The following is a 12,963-nucleotide window of genomic DNA, read 5'->3' as shown; positions in this document are numbered from 1 at the left end:
TGACTGGAAAAGTCTTTCTTTGAAGCAAATCCTAAAACCCACCAACAAATCGAGTCTATGACCCAGCATTTCGCATTCCCAGGTATTTATCCAAGAGAAATGATCATTTATGTGCATGTAAAAACCTGTAGGAAAATATTTACAGCTCTCTTTTGGGTCAGCAAAACTGGATCAACAGTAAGTGAATGGACACATAAAGCGGGTCCATTCAATGCTCCTGAGCCCTAGCAAGGAATGAGCTACGGATAGACACCTGGGGTGAGGTGGCAAAGGTGTGCGGGATGGGAGAGGCCAATCGCGATATACTGCGACAAGTCCGCTCACAGGACGTGCTCCAAGAGAAAACATTATACTGGTTGCCAGTGGTTAGAAACAGAGGGAAGGCAGGACTACAGAAGCACAGCATTAAGTTGGTTTTCTGAGCAATGGAATTTCTAGAACGCAAACTTGTGGTACAGGTGTCCAGTTAAGCCGGGAACTACATCAAGGACTACACAAGCCCTGAAGTGGCTTCGCCTGCCTCAACTACAGTGCATTTGACAACCTTCACTAAACTGGACTCGTGCCTTCAGGCACTGGTTACTGCCTCTTACTCTAAATACTGGGCTCAAAAAAAAGAAAAGGAAAAAGCATCTCTTTTAGCCATATGATTTACAGAATTAAATAACCAATCTGCCAAAATGCTGACTTTCTGGACAGTTTTTGACAAGGACTATCTAGTATTCCATTCATAGGAAGGGTGGTGTTGGGTGACAAACAATAATCAAGTTATCTTAAAATTTTATTGTACAAGAAGTTAAATAATTGTGTATCTGTGATCTTATTAGGCTCTGCCAAAAGTACTCAGAGGTTTAATTTTAGCTACTTAATTATGATGAAAAGCTGAAAGCCATAATTGTGACTCTTAGCAGAGGGCACACATTAAAACCACTGTGAAAGCTCTTCAGAGACAGACAAGTCAGAATCTGATCACATTCCGCTGTCCCTTGAGCCACACAGGTGGGAAATGCACAGGTCCACGTATATGTGGATTTATTGGATGAATACAGTACTATAAACACATCTTCCTTATGGCCCGATGCGAGGCTTGAACTCACAACCTTGAGATGAAGACCTGAGCTGAAATCAAGAGTCAGGCGTTTAACCGAATGAGCGACCCAGGTGCCCCTCCTTAAGATGTTCTTAATAACATCTCTTTCCTCCAGCTTGCTTTATTATTTATTATAGCATATAATACACATAACATATAAAATAGGTGCTAATCAACTATTTCTGTTACCAGTAAGGCGCTTGGTAGCTAAGTTCTAGGGGATCCAAAAGTAAAAGTTATATGCAGATTTTTGACTGAGTGGGGACGAGCACCCCTAACCCCAGCATTGTTCAAGGGTCAACTGTATACATAAACAATTAGAAAGCCGAATTCTGGCAAGACCCAGACCTGCATACTTTTTAAGCTCTCCAGCTAATTCTGAAATGAACCTGTGATCTCTCAGTGTCTTGAAAGAAAATTCAGTATTCGATCCCAAACCCAAGGGGAAAAAAACAGGCAGTACTCTGAAACAGGGGTGGGGGGCTTGGGAGTTGGGAGGGTGGAGAAAAGTATACAGAACACTGTTTTTAAAAAACTTCCCAGAAGTTTTTAATGCTTACAGAATATTTGATAGAGAATTCTTCATTATATCATGAAATACACATACAAATCAAATACAAATTCTAATTCTACCAACAGTGAAAATTTACAAGTTGGAAAGATGGAGCAAACTGTGCAAAAATTAAGAAAATTACAGACCAATATCCTTCATAAATACAGACATAAAATTCCTTAAGACAATAAAAGCACATGGGATCCAGCAAAATATAAAAAGGAAAATACATCAGAACCAAGTGAGGTTTAGCAAGAGCCAGAAGCACAAGGCTGATTTAACATTCAAAACACTCAATTAACACATCTTGGAGATGAATTCCAAATTCCCCGCAGATAGCCCCCCTGCCCCAAGCCCTCCTCCAGGGGTGGAACTTCAGGCCTTCCCCACACCTTGACAGGCGACCACGCACCCTTAGGGACTTGCCTCCAAAGACCAGAGCGGGGCAAAGGAAAGACAGCACTTTACGGACCTACCACCCACCATGGCAAACCTGACCCGACCACATGATCAAGGCTAACACTGCCAGGGAGGTCCTGTACCCAGTGGTGTGACGGAGGAGAAGGGCATCGGACCTCTGTGATATTCTCTCCAAAATCCCTGAACTTCAGTCTAATCATGAGGAAAATACCAGACAGGCCCAGACTGCACACAGTCTACAGGATACCTGGCCAGGTCACCTCTTTAGACTGTCACAAACAAGTCGAAAGTTGTGAAACACAAGGAAAGACTGACAAACTAACACAGACCGGAGGAGACACAACAGTGTGGTCCCCTGGACTGGATCCCGGAACGGAAAGAAGTCATTAATAATTAAAAATTTGTGTAATGGAAATAAAGTCTGGAGTATTGTTAATATAGTTTTTTCAAAAAGTCAATTTAATTCACATTAATAAACGAAAGGATAAAAGCCACAGGAGTATCTCGACAGATGCAGGAAGAGCACTGACAAAATCCAACACCCATGTCTCACGTTTAAAAGAGTCTCAGCAAACTAGATACAGAAAAGAGCTTCTTCAATCTGATGAAAACAAAGCAAGCCAAACAAAGCTTCAGTGAGCTTGTATTACGTACTTCGTGGGACATCAAACACTTCCCCTGCCATCAAGAACCAGGCAAGAGTGAGTGGCGCCAGTATTTCTACTCTACATAGCACTAGAGGCCAGTGAGGTCAAAGACATAATAGGGCAGGTCGGAAATGAAGAATTAAAGTGTGTCAATTAATAGCAACATGATTATTAAGGTATCAGTTTTCCCCCAATTCCATGGAAAGATACAATGCATTCTCTACCAAAATCCCAATCAGATTTTTAATAGGTATTGGCAAATCAGTCACAGAATTTACACGGAAATCCAAAAGATCTAGAATAGCCGAAACAATCTTGAAAAGGAAGACAAAACTGGTGGATTTACACTACCTGATTTCATGCTACAGTAATCAAGACAGTGGAACCCCAGCAAGGGAATAAGAAAGGTTCCAGAAAGAGACACAAACTTAAATGGTCGATTACTTCCCAATACAAGCACTAAGGCAATGCAGTGGGGACAAATAATGGTGCAACAATCAGGGGCACATACAGAAAAAAGTGAGCCTCATTCACACACACACACACACACACACACACACACACGCACACACACACACATATCAGTTGCGATAGATCAGAGACCTAAAGTATAAATAGCTAACATTACAGAGCTTCCAGAAGAAAACACAGGCTAGTAGCTCCGGGGTAGACAAAGATTTCTTGGGCCACAGAATTACCTGGTCTTCGTCAAAATTAAATTTTCTGCTCATGACAAGGCACCTTTAAGAAAATTGTAACACAAGCCACAGTCTCAGAAAATATTCACTATACACATAAACGTCTATCTGGATATAAACACCTATCTATCAAGAACATACAGACAGTAGGTGTATAAATGTTCTACGTGGAGCAGGCAGATATAGACAACACATACGTATGCACAGACGATACATACTCTCCATGTGCAGTAGAGAGACAAAAACTAAAAAGACAACCCATGTTTTTAAAAGACTAAAAATAGACACAAAGAAGATACAGAAGTCCAACAGGCACAAGGAGTGGCACTCAACATCCTTAGTTAGCGAAGGAATACACACTTAAGTCATGATGACACAACCAGTCCAAGGACTGAACGGAAGGCAGACAGTACCAAGTGACGGAGAACGGAGACTCTCGGGCACGAGCACCGGGAATACAAAATGAAACGACCACTCTGCAAAACCATTTGGTGGTTTCTTCTAGAATTCAACATATCTTTACCCTGTCTCAGTAATTCCATTCCTAGATAACACCAAGGAACATGAAAAGATATAGCCACTGGCAGATGTGTAAAAAACTCTTTATATTACTTTACTCATAATTAAAAAAAAAAAAAGGAAACCCAAGTATCTATTTATTATTGGGAGAATGAACAAATATGGTACACTCACAAGACGGGATGAACTACCGACATACACAACTACCTGGATGAGTCTCCAAAACGTTCTGTTAAACAAAAGAAGCTAGACGCAGAGTCAACCTTACATATGACAGGGCTACATTTCTATGAAGCTCTAGAAGAGGAAAGACTGATTTCAGGCGACAAATACGAAACGCCGTTTGCCCCTGGGGAGCCAGGACTGACCAGAAAAGAAAGAAGAGGGAATCTTCTGGGGTCACAGAACTGCTTCTTACAAAGGAAGACGGTAACTGGAAAAAACGCGTCTCAAAACACCGAACCGCACGCGTCGGATCTGTGTCTGCCGCTGAACACGAACAGGACCACAGTTTTCACAGGAAGTATGTGATGCCGTGCAAAGATGTTTGCGGACTTCCCTCATCACTTCTCGTAGACACGAAAACAGTACCTAAACCGGCAAGCCCGTTTACGCCGTGGTGGAAGACCACGGCCCGAGTGGCACCGAGGCGGCCAGAGAATGAGACAGGCTTGGCGGTCGTCTTCGTAGTTCTGTCTTCCTCACTTGATGCAAGGACAGTGACTTCTTCGTCCTAACCAGGCAAGAACGTTCGGTAAATAAAAGGAGCCGCCTAAAGTAGGCTTCTCCGTCGAAGTCCCTCTCCGGTTCCGTAACTCAGCCTCTACTAGGTACTCAAACGCAGCTCCTGGAATGCGGTCTTCTGAAGAGCTGCAAACCGCCTCCTCGCCTCGGCAGAGGCTGCAGGACTGCCCGGGGCGGGGCCGTCAACACCCGTCGGACGCCGAAGGAAATGGATGAAAAAGCCAGAGACACGGCCACACGGGCAGGGGCAGGAACGTGGTGCGGCGGCTGACTGCAAGTGTCACTCCTCCCGGAGGGCTCTGTGAGCGACAGGCTCCGAAAGCAAAAGGCACGGCGGCAGCGCACAGCGCACGACCCCTACCTTTCAGCACCTCAAGCAGCATCGCACCCACAGGCTCCCAGTAAAGATCTTGTAGACGGACTCTGCTTTCAGAAAGAAAACAAGCCCCAGATCCGTGTCACGAGGGGAGAGACCAGCACATGTCCTGCCTCCAAGAAGGACCATTGAAAGTCCTGACAGCGAAGAATATTACAAAGAATTTTCAGTCAGTACAAAACCAGCAACGTAAACAGGGTAAACTTCAACCACCGGGACAGAAGGACAGGAAAGTAAATACATTGAAAAATATGTTACAGGGGCACCTGGGTGGCTCAGTCGGTTGAGCGTCCGACTTCAGCTCAGGTCGTGATCTCGCGGTCTGTGAGTTCGAGCCCCACGTCCCGCTCTGTGCTGACAGCTCGGAGCCCGGAGCCTGCTTTGGATTCTGTGTCTCCCTCTCCTTCTTCCCCTCCCCTGCTCATGCTCTGTCTCTCAAAAATGAATAAATGTTAAAAAAATTTTTTTTAAATAAGTTACAAATACAAATACAGTAAATATAAAAATACAAACGTATTAAAAACACTTGAAAAATATATTAAGCAACATAAATAAGGCAAACTTCAACCAACCATCAGGGACAAAAGAATAAAGTGTATGTATGAGTGACTTTTTAAAAATACTTTCAAATGTTGGGGTGCCTGGGTGGCTCAGTCGGTTGAGCCTCCGACTTCAGCTCGGGTCATGATCTCGTGGTCCATGAGTTCGAGCCCCACGTCGGGCTCTGTGCTGACGGCTCAGAGCCTGGAGCTGCTTTGGATTCTGTGTCTCCCTCTCTCTCTGCCCCTCCCCGACTCATGCTCTGTCTCTGTCTCAGAAATAAACATTAAAAAATTTTTTTTAATACTTTCAAATACTAAATTTAAAATTAAATTATGGAATATAGAGCTTAAAAGAAAAGAAAGCAAATACTATACCTCCCAACAGATAGCATTAAAAAAAAAAAAAAAAAAAAGAGGGGCGCCTGGGTGGCGCAGTCGGTTAAGCGTCCGACTTCAGCTCGGACCGTCCGTGAGTTCTCGCCGTCCGTGAGTTCGAGCCCCGCGTCAGGCTCTGGGCTGATGGCTCAGAGCCTGGAGCCTGCTTCCGATTCTGTGTCTCCCTCTCTCTCTGCCCCTCCCCCATTCATGCTCTGTCTCTCTCTCTCCCAAAAAAATAAATAAATGTTGAAAAAAAAAATTAAAAAAAAAAAAGAGTATTTAATCTGGATGAGACTTTACTTTCTGTTCTATAAAAAGATTCATACTGAAATCCACCCTTAGGATGTTTCATGTGAGAATTAACAACAACTAGAAGTCACAGGAGTTAACAAATGCAATCTGGTTCTTTGCCTTACACATTCCAGGGTCAAAATTTTAACCATCTTACTTTCCCCACTTCTAAAAGTTATTTTGGTCATAGCAAAAATATTTCAAAACATTTGGGGTACAGGGGCACCTGGGTGGCTCAGTTAAGCAGCCGACTCTTGAGTTCAGCTCAGGTTAAGATCTCCTGGTTGTGAGTTCGAGCCCTCATAGGGCTCCGTGCTCAGGGCAGAGCCCACTTCGGATCCTCTGTCTCCCTCTCGCTGCCCCTCCCCCCCACGCCCACCCCCATCCCTGTGTGTTTACTCTCTTGCTCTCGCTCTCTCTCGCTCTGTGTCACACACACACACACAAATAAATGTTAAAAATATTTAAATAAAACATTTGGGATACAAAGTATCAAATAACCCCACCATCTAGAGCTAAGTAAGCACTATCACCATTTTTTCTCTCTCCATTCGGATGTGGAGAGTCTCACACCCACGCGCACACACTCAGATGGAGGAATCGTATCATCTTGGTCTTTTCCTTTACACGCCCAACAGAGAGCCAGGGCGCCCTCTGGTAAACCTACAGCCCCCATCATTTAACCCTCTAGAAAAACCTACTACGTTGGTTCCATTTACTCTCCAGGCTGCAGACGAAGAGCCAGAGTACACATTTTTGAACACATCTTAAATGGACTCTTTCAGATGACTTCGTCAAGGTGGAATTATTGAGCCAAAGGACTTGAAGGCTTTCGATACTGTCAAGAACGGTGAAGGGTATGTGATTCACCCTTCTTGCAAGCTAATGAGGTTGCCGGCCACTGTTCCACGGAGGCAGCGAGAGGACATGAGACCCTGGTCACAGTTGAGGACAACGCATTACTCTGACCCAGAGCAGTGGCATTTTGGGGCCAGCTCCCTGAGCCGATTCCCTGTGCACCCTGTGAACGCAGGGGGCTGTGTTACAGGACACGGGAGGGACCCAGAGTTTAGCACCCCCCCCCCCCCCCGCCCAGTGTGTTCTAATGAGCAGAAAGCACATCTGCCCCTGGTTCTTCAGGAAGACACTCCGTCTCTTAATCCGTGTGCCGCACAAACATCCGTGAACAGACGGCTGACGACAAAGGTGCAGCCAGCTTCGCTCGCCAAATATGCAGACATGAGAGACCTTGGAAGACAGACCCCTGGCAGTTAACATTTCTGAAATGTCCCCCAACTGAATGAGACTATATGACCAATAATTTTGATTTTTGCCCGTATTAAAAAAGGTTAAAATTATCAGTTTTCATGTTATTTTACTGAATATATTTTACATACTTAATGCTCATTTGCTTACCTAATTTTTGGATTACTTTCTCATATTATTTAGTCTTCTTTCTATAGGAGAGCTCATCTGTATATACTGAGTATATTTAACTCTTACATACTGAATATATTAACTTTACTGACTATATTAATTTTTAGGCTCACATGTAAATATTTCCCCACATTTGTCATGTGTCTGAACTTCTTTAAGGTGTTTTGGAGTACTTATATATAATCAAGTCACTCTTTTCCCTTATGACTTAAAAAAGCCTTATTTACCGGGGTGCCGGGTGGCTCAGTTAGGTGTCTGACTTCAGCTTAGGTCATGATCTCATGGTTCATGGGTTCGAGTCCCACGTCCGGCTCTGTGCTGACAGCTCAGAGCCTGGAGCTGCTTCAGATTCTGTGTCTCCCTCTCTCTCTCTGCCCCTCCCCCACCTCCCTCCCTCCCTCCCTCTCTCTCTCTCTCTCTCTCAAAAATAAATAAGCTTAAAAAAAAAAATAAAGGGGCGCCTGGGTGGCTCAGTCACTTAAGCGTCCGACTTCAGCTCGGGTCATGATCTCATGGTCTGTGAGTTCGAGCCCCACGTCCGGCTCTGTGCCGACAGCTCAGAGCCTGGAGCTGCTTCAGATTCTGTGTCTCCCTCTCTCTCTGCCACTCCCCTGCTCACACTTGGTCTCTCTCGATCTCACTCAAAAATAGATACTTAAAACAAAAAAAGGCCCTATTACCATGAGTAGAAAGTAATAACCAAGACAACTTGGTGCTCAATTTTCCACATTTTCTATCATGTCCTTAATAATAAAACTCCTAATTTTGACTGGACACGCTGTCACCTAACAAAACACCATATTCACCAGTCTCCCTTGCTGTGAGTTACAGCCACGTGCCTAAGGCATAACTCAAGAGACATTTATGAAGTGTCGTAGGAGAACTCAGGAATGTATCTTCAAAGGGCGAGCAGGGTCCCTGTTCTTCCTGCAATCAATCCACTTTTTGGATGTAGACCGTGGTAAAAACAGCAGCCCTAGAACATACCATGGAAGTCTAGAAGTCTGGGTACCTGATTACCCAGTGAGGTCTACACCAGATCTGAAACACCTTGTGGAATTTTTTGACATTAGTGAAAAATAAACCTCTTAATATTTGCTGAGTTTTCTCTTCTGCAGGTAAGCCTAAGGCCATTAGGTCACCATTATTAAAGTGTTTTCTTCTGGGGAGACTGGGTGGCTTAGTCGGGTAAGCATCTGACTTTGGCTCAAGTCATGATCTCATGGTTTGTGAGTTTGAGCCCCACATCAGCTCTGTGCTGACAGCTTGGAGCCTGGAGCCTGCTTCAGATCCTCTGTCCTCCTCTCTCTCTGCCCCTCCCCTACTCATGGTCACTCACACTCTCTCTCTCTCAAAAATAAAACATTCGGAGCGGAGCGCCTAGGTGGTTCAGTCAGTTGAGCATCCGACTTCGGCTCAGGTCATGATCTCGCAGTTTGTGAGTTTGAACCCCGCATCGGGCTCTGTGCTGACAGCTCAGAGCCTGGAGCCTGCTTAGGATTCTGTGTCTCCCTCTCTCTGACCCTTCCCCGCTCATGCTCTGTCTCTCAAAGATGAATAAACGTTAAAAAAAAAAAAATTAAAATAAACATTTTAAAAAATGCTTTCTTCCAATACATTTACAATTTGACATGTGCATATCTATGTGTATAAGTGTATGTTTGGCTATTTTTTACATTGAAATATTTAGTCAATCTGAGAGCCATATTGGTATAAGGTGTAAGGGAAGAATCTAACTTTTCCCCAACTTAAGCCTTTAAGTATGTCTGAGATACTCTGTCATATTAATACACACATTAGGAGTTCATTTCCTTTACGAAAATGCTCCTCCAAAGACATCTCTCTCTTCAGAAGATACTTGAAAATGGAAGGCAAGATTACCGTTTTTTAAAAAACAACCGTTTTTTAAGATTGTAATGAACACAATTCAGCAATTACAGTCTGAGATATCTAGATCTACGAGTACAAAAGGCACTTCTGGAAGGGCCCAGGCAATGGGAACACCCGTTATCCTTTGACTGCTTTCAACAACAGTACTTCGTATCTCCAGAGAGCATCTGAAGATTAAAATCCACAAAAGCTTTTCGCATTCTAAAATATGCCACAAACACAATGTATTATCAAAGACTGAAAAGACTATTACCTAAAATACTGAAAGAATAAATTATACACAAAAATCAATGAAATTAATTTTCCGAATTCAAAATGCCACCAACTAACAAATGGGACATGAGCTAATGGGTGTCCCTCTAAACGATTCAGCACTCGGAATGCTTTCTGCAGCCCCCTCTCTGCCCTTCCTCTTCTCTCCTCTCGTGGTGTCTTAAAGAGTTCTTTCCCGGACGTGTTTAGCCTGAACACCCCTCCCTGGCCTGACCGAGGCTGGCTCCAAGCTCTCCACCAGGCACTGTGGTGGACACGACCCACAGACACCTCTGGCTTCCCTGGACCTTGGTGCGGTGGCTCGTTACTGCCAGAACAGAGCAGTCCTAAGTAGGGGAACCACCTCTAATTTAACATCTCTTTTAGCTTTGTCTTGGTTCCTTGTCCTGGTCCCTTTTACAAGTGCAGAATGTGAGTAAAGAGTTCATCACACTATTCTTCTATCTTTTCTCTAAGTTTCAAATTATTTCAAATAGCAAGAGACAGCACAAAAGGAAAAATCACATTTAGCGTGTTAGAGAGGAGAAAAGAGTATGTATCGGAAAGTGTCCACAGCATGCACGTTCATATACTCTATCACAGCGCTGTGTCAGGGAAAAGAAAGGGTAAATAAAATGTTTTATATATTGAGTTTCTAAAGCACTGGCATAAGACCTAAGGTAAATGACCTAAGCCAGGGAAATATCACTTTTCGTGATCTTTTGGGAAAAGGAGGGGAAAGAGTATTAAGCAAAATAACTAAGGAAAAAAAAAACATTAATCAGGAAAAAAAGTTTTAAAACCAACAGGTCCTAAGGCTACAGAATGATATTGTGGCTTACGTGCTTGGCCCACAGGACAAGTTCTAAGGTTGGAACACAGAAGCTATGAAACCCAATGCCTTATGCCACCCCTATTCACCCAAATGACATCCATTTTTCAGACTACTCCATGGGTTACTTCTTCCGTAAAGCCTCAACGCCTGCCCACCCACTTTCCCAACTGGCTCCAAGACACCCTCAGCAACCAGAGGGCCCGTCCGTCTGTGAGCTTGTGAAGCAGGGGTCTAAGCCTCTGCTGGGAAGCTTCACTTCTATGTTTACATCACACGAATCTGCCCACATTCCTTCCCTCCCCCGTATTAAGCTACACGTTGAGCACAGGGACCAAGCTTCCCAACCATCCTTGTTTCTTCAGCACCTGAGACAGCACCTAAACACGGGGGACCCAGAAGTATTCTTTTCATAATGGTTCTGACTAACGAACGTGAACTAATTTAAAATTATTACAGCACCCCTTTCAAAGCACTAACACATACATCACATTTTTTAAAGATCTCTACCCACGCCCCCCTCAAACATTTAAAATGTTCTAACACTTAAAGGGCAAACAGCTAAATGGAAAGAAATCACAGCTCACCAGAACTCACCACCCAAGACTTGAGAAAGGTCAGGCTTTTTACTACACTCATCGTTCAAAGAAGAGATGTATCTATCAACTTTTCACTAATGCCAAAAAGATGGCTCATTTTAAATCTGGAAGGAAAAAAAAACACCAAAATTTTGGGCTCTTTTTAAAAGACGAGCAAATACCTCTTCCGGTTCAGGAGCAACCTGGCGGTCAGTGATCTCATTTAATTCATCTTCAGCAACACAGTCTTCCTGCTCTTGGAGCCCGTGCTGCCCACAAGCCTGCAAGTATTCTCCATCCTGACAGCCGTTAGAGAGAAAGTAAGTTTTTCTCATATAGCTTTGGGTTTTTACAAGCACTTTTCATCTTCAGCACTCATGCTTAATTATTTTGGCAGATTTTACTACGGCTATTGCCCGACTAAGCAGAGAGCACCCAGCACAAACACAGAATGCGCCCTCCCCTGTGTTCATGAGGACGGAGTGCAGTATGCTAGCCCGGTCGCTGAGCTTAGTGACATAGCTCTGCTTCAAATCCAAGCGCCCTGATAATTAGCACTACTTAAAATGAGCACGAAAGAAAAGTCTTCTTAAAAACAACGTGCATATGCTCACACAGCGCAGCTCAGCAGCAGTAAGGGGGCTGAAATCATGCGAAACTTGAACCATTTTTACGGCAATAGAAAGCAACACAAGTGTGAACCATTCAACTCAACACAAGAGCTTTATCAGCAATCACATTAGAACTTGTTTCTCCATCAGTCCATCCCTTGAATTAAACGGGTGACTCCAGCTTTGTAGGAAATGGAAGGGGCATGTCAGCAGGCAGGCGTCCCTTGAAGGGCATATGGAGGGAAGCAGACAAGCTGGCTAAAGACAATTCGAGAGAAAGAAGGGTTCCTGCAGACATCACCAAGTAACAAGGACATCTGATCCTACGCAGAGAGCTGAACTTCCCAGTGTGCCTGGTCACTGGCTGAAATGCACAGTGGGTGGTTCCAAGACAAACAACCAAGAGTGAGCACGGACAGAACCCGAACACACTCCTGTGGAGTAGACAAGAGCCGCACCTAGAATGCCCAAAGAAAGTAGCTGTATTCAAGATGAGACACCATCTGAGACCCCACAAATGTCTCTGAGACTATCTGAACACACTGCGTTTTACTCTCCAGAAGAAACTGTTCACATCCTATCAAAAAGAGAAACTGGCACCACCCGCAAGTCACTGACAGCACAACTGTCGGGTTTCAAATATGGCCAGACGATGGTACTGAAAATTTTCAGCTAACGTACAATGGAGAAGAGCCTATCTCACTGGATTCGCACCAAGAAACAACAACCTGCTACCCTTCCCATATACCATCAATCTGAAATTGTTTTTACAGAACAGTGTTTTCAGAAATCTTAATCTATGTTCATTTTAAAGGCTCCAAATGGATTGTGCTTAAAAGTATAAATCACCCAACAATTTTCTAATATTCTGTTAAATAATAAGCGATATAAACGTTTTCTTAATACAAGAGCACACGTTTTTAAATCAAATCCCAATTCACTCTCAAGATCAGCACTGGCGAAAACTCATAATACCTAAGGAACGTCTTGCTCTAGCTCTGTCTCAGAAATAAACATTAAAAAAATAAAAATTAAAAAAATAAAAATAAAAAAAGGGGGCGCCTGGGTCACTCAGTCAGTTGAGCGTCCGACTTCAGCTCAGGTC

At 43.8% G+C, this 12,963-nt stretch overlaps 1 protein-coding gene across 16 annotated transcripts in view; it reads right to left on the bottom strand.

Annotated features, from left to right (window-relative positions):
• The window catches only part of RBM33 (RNA binding motif protein 33), a 139,101-nt gene that overhangs the window by 80,782 nt on the left and 45,356 nt on the right, over positions 1–12,963 (bottom strand). The window contains exon 1 of one of the 16 annotated variants that reach the window (XM_045053289.1): positions 11,430–12,733. The exons of 14 other annotated variants lie outside the window; for them this stretch is intronic. In XM_045053289.1, coding sequence (XP_044909224.1) covers positions 11,430–11,582 — 153 coding nt within the window. In that variant the 5' untranslated portion in view covers positions 11,583–12,733. Of the gene's footprint in view, positions 1–11,429; positions 12,734–12,963 lie in introns of those variants that run through there. One more of the 16 variants, XM_023250798.2, reaches the window with a different exon arrangement.

The sequence above is a fragment of the Felis catus genome, chromosome A2 (assembly GCF_018350175.1).
Source record: "Felis catus isolate Fca126 chromosome A2, F.catus_Fca126_mat1.0, whole genome shotgun sequence".
Classification (NCBI taxonomy): domain Eukaryota; kingdom Metazoa; phylum Chordata; class Mammalia; order Carnivora; family Felidae; genus Felis; species Felis catus.
This window is presented reverse-complemented; position numbering and strand designations above follow the sequence as displayed.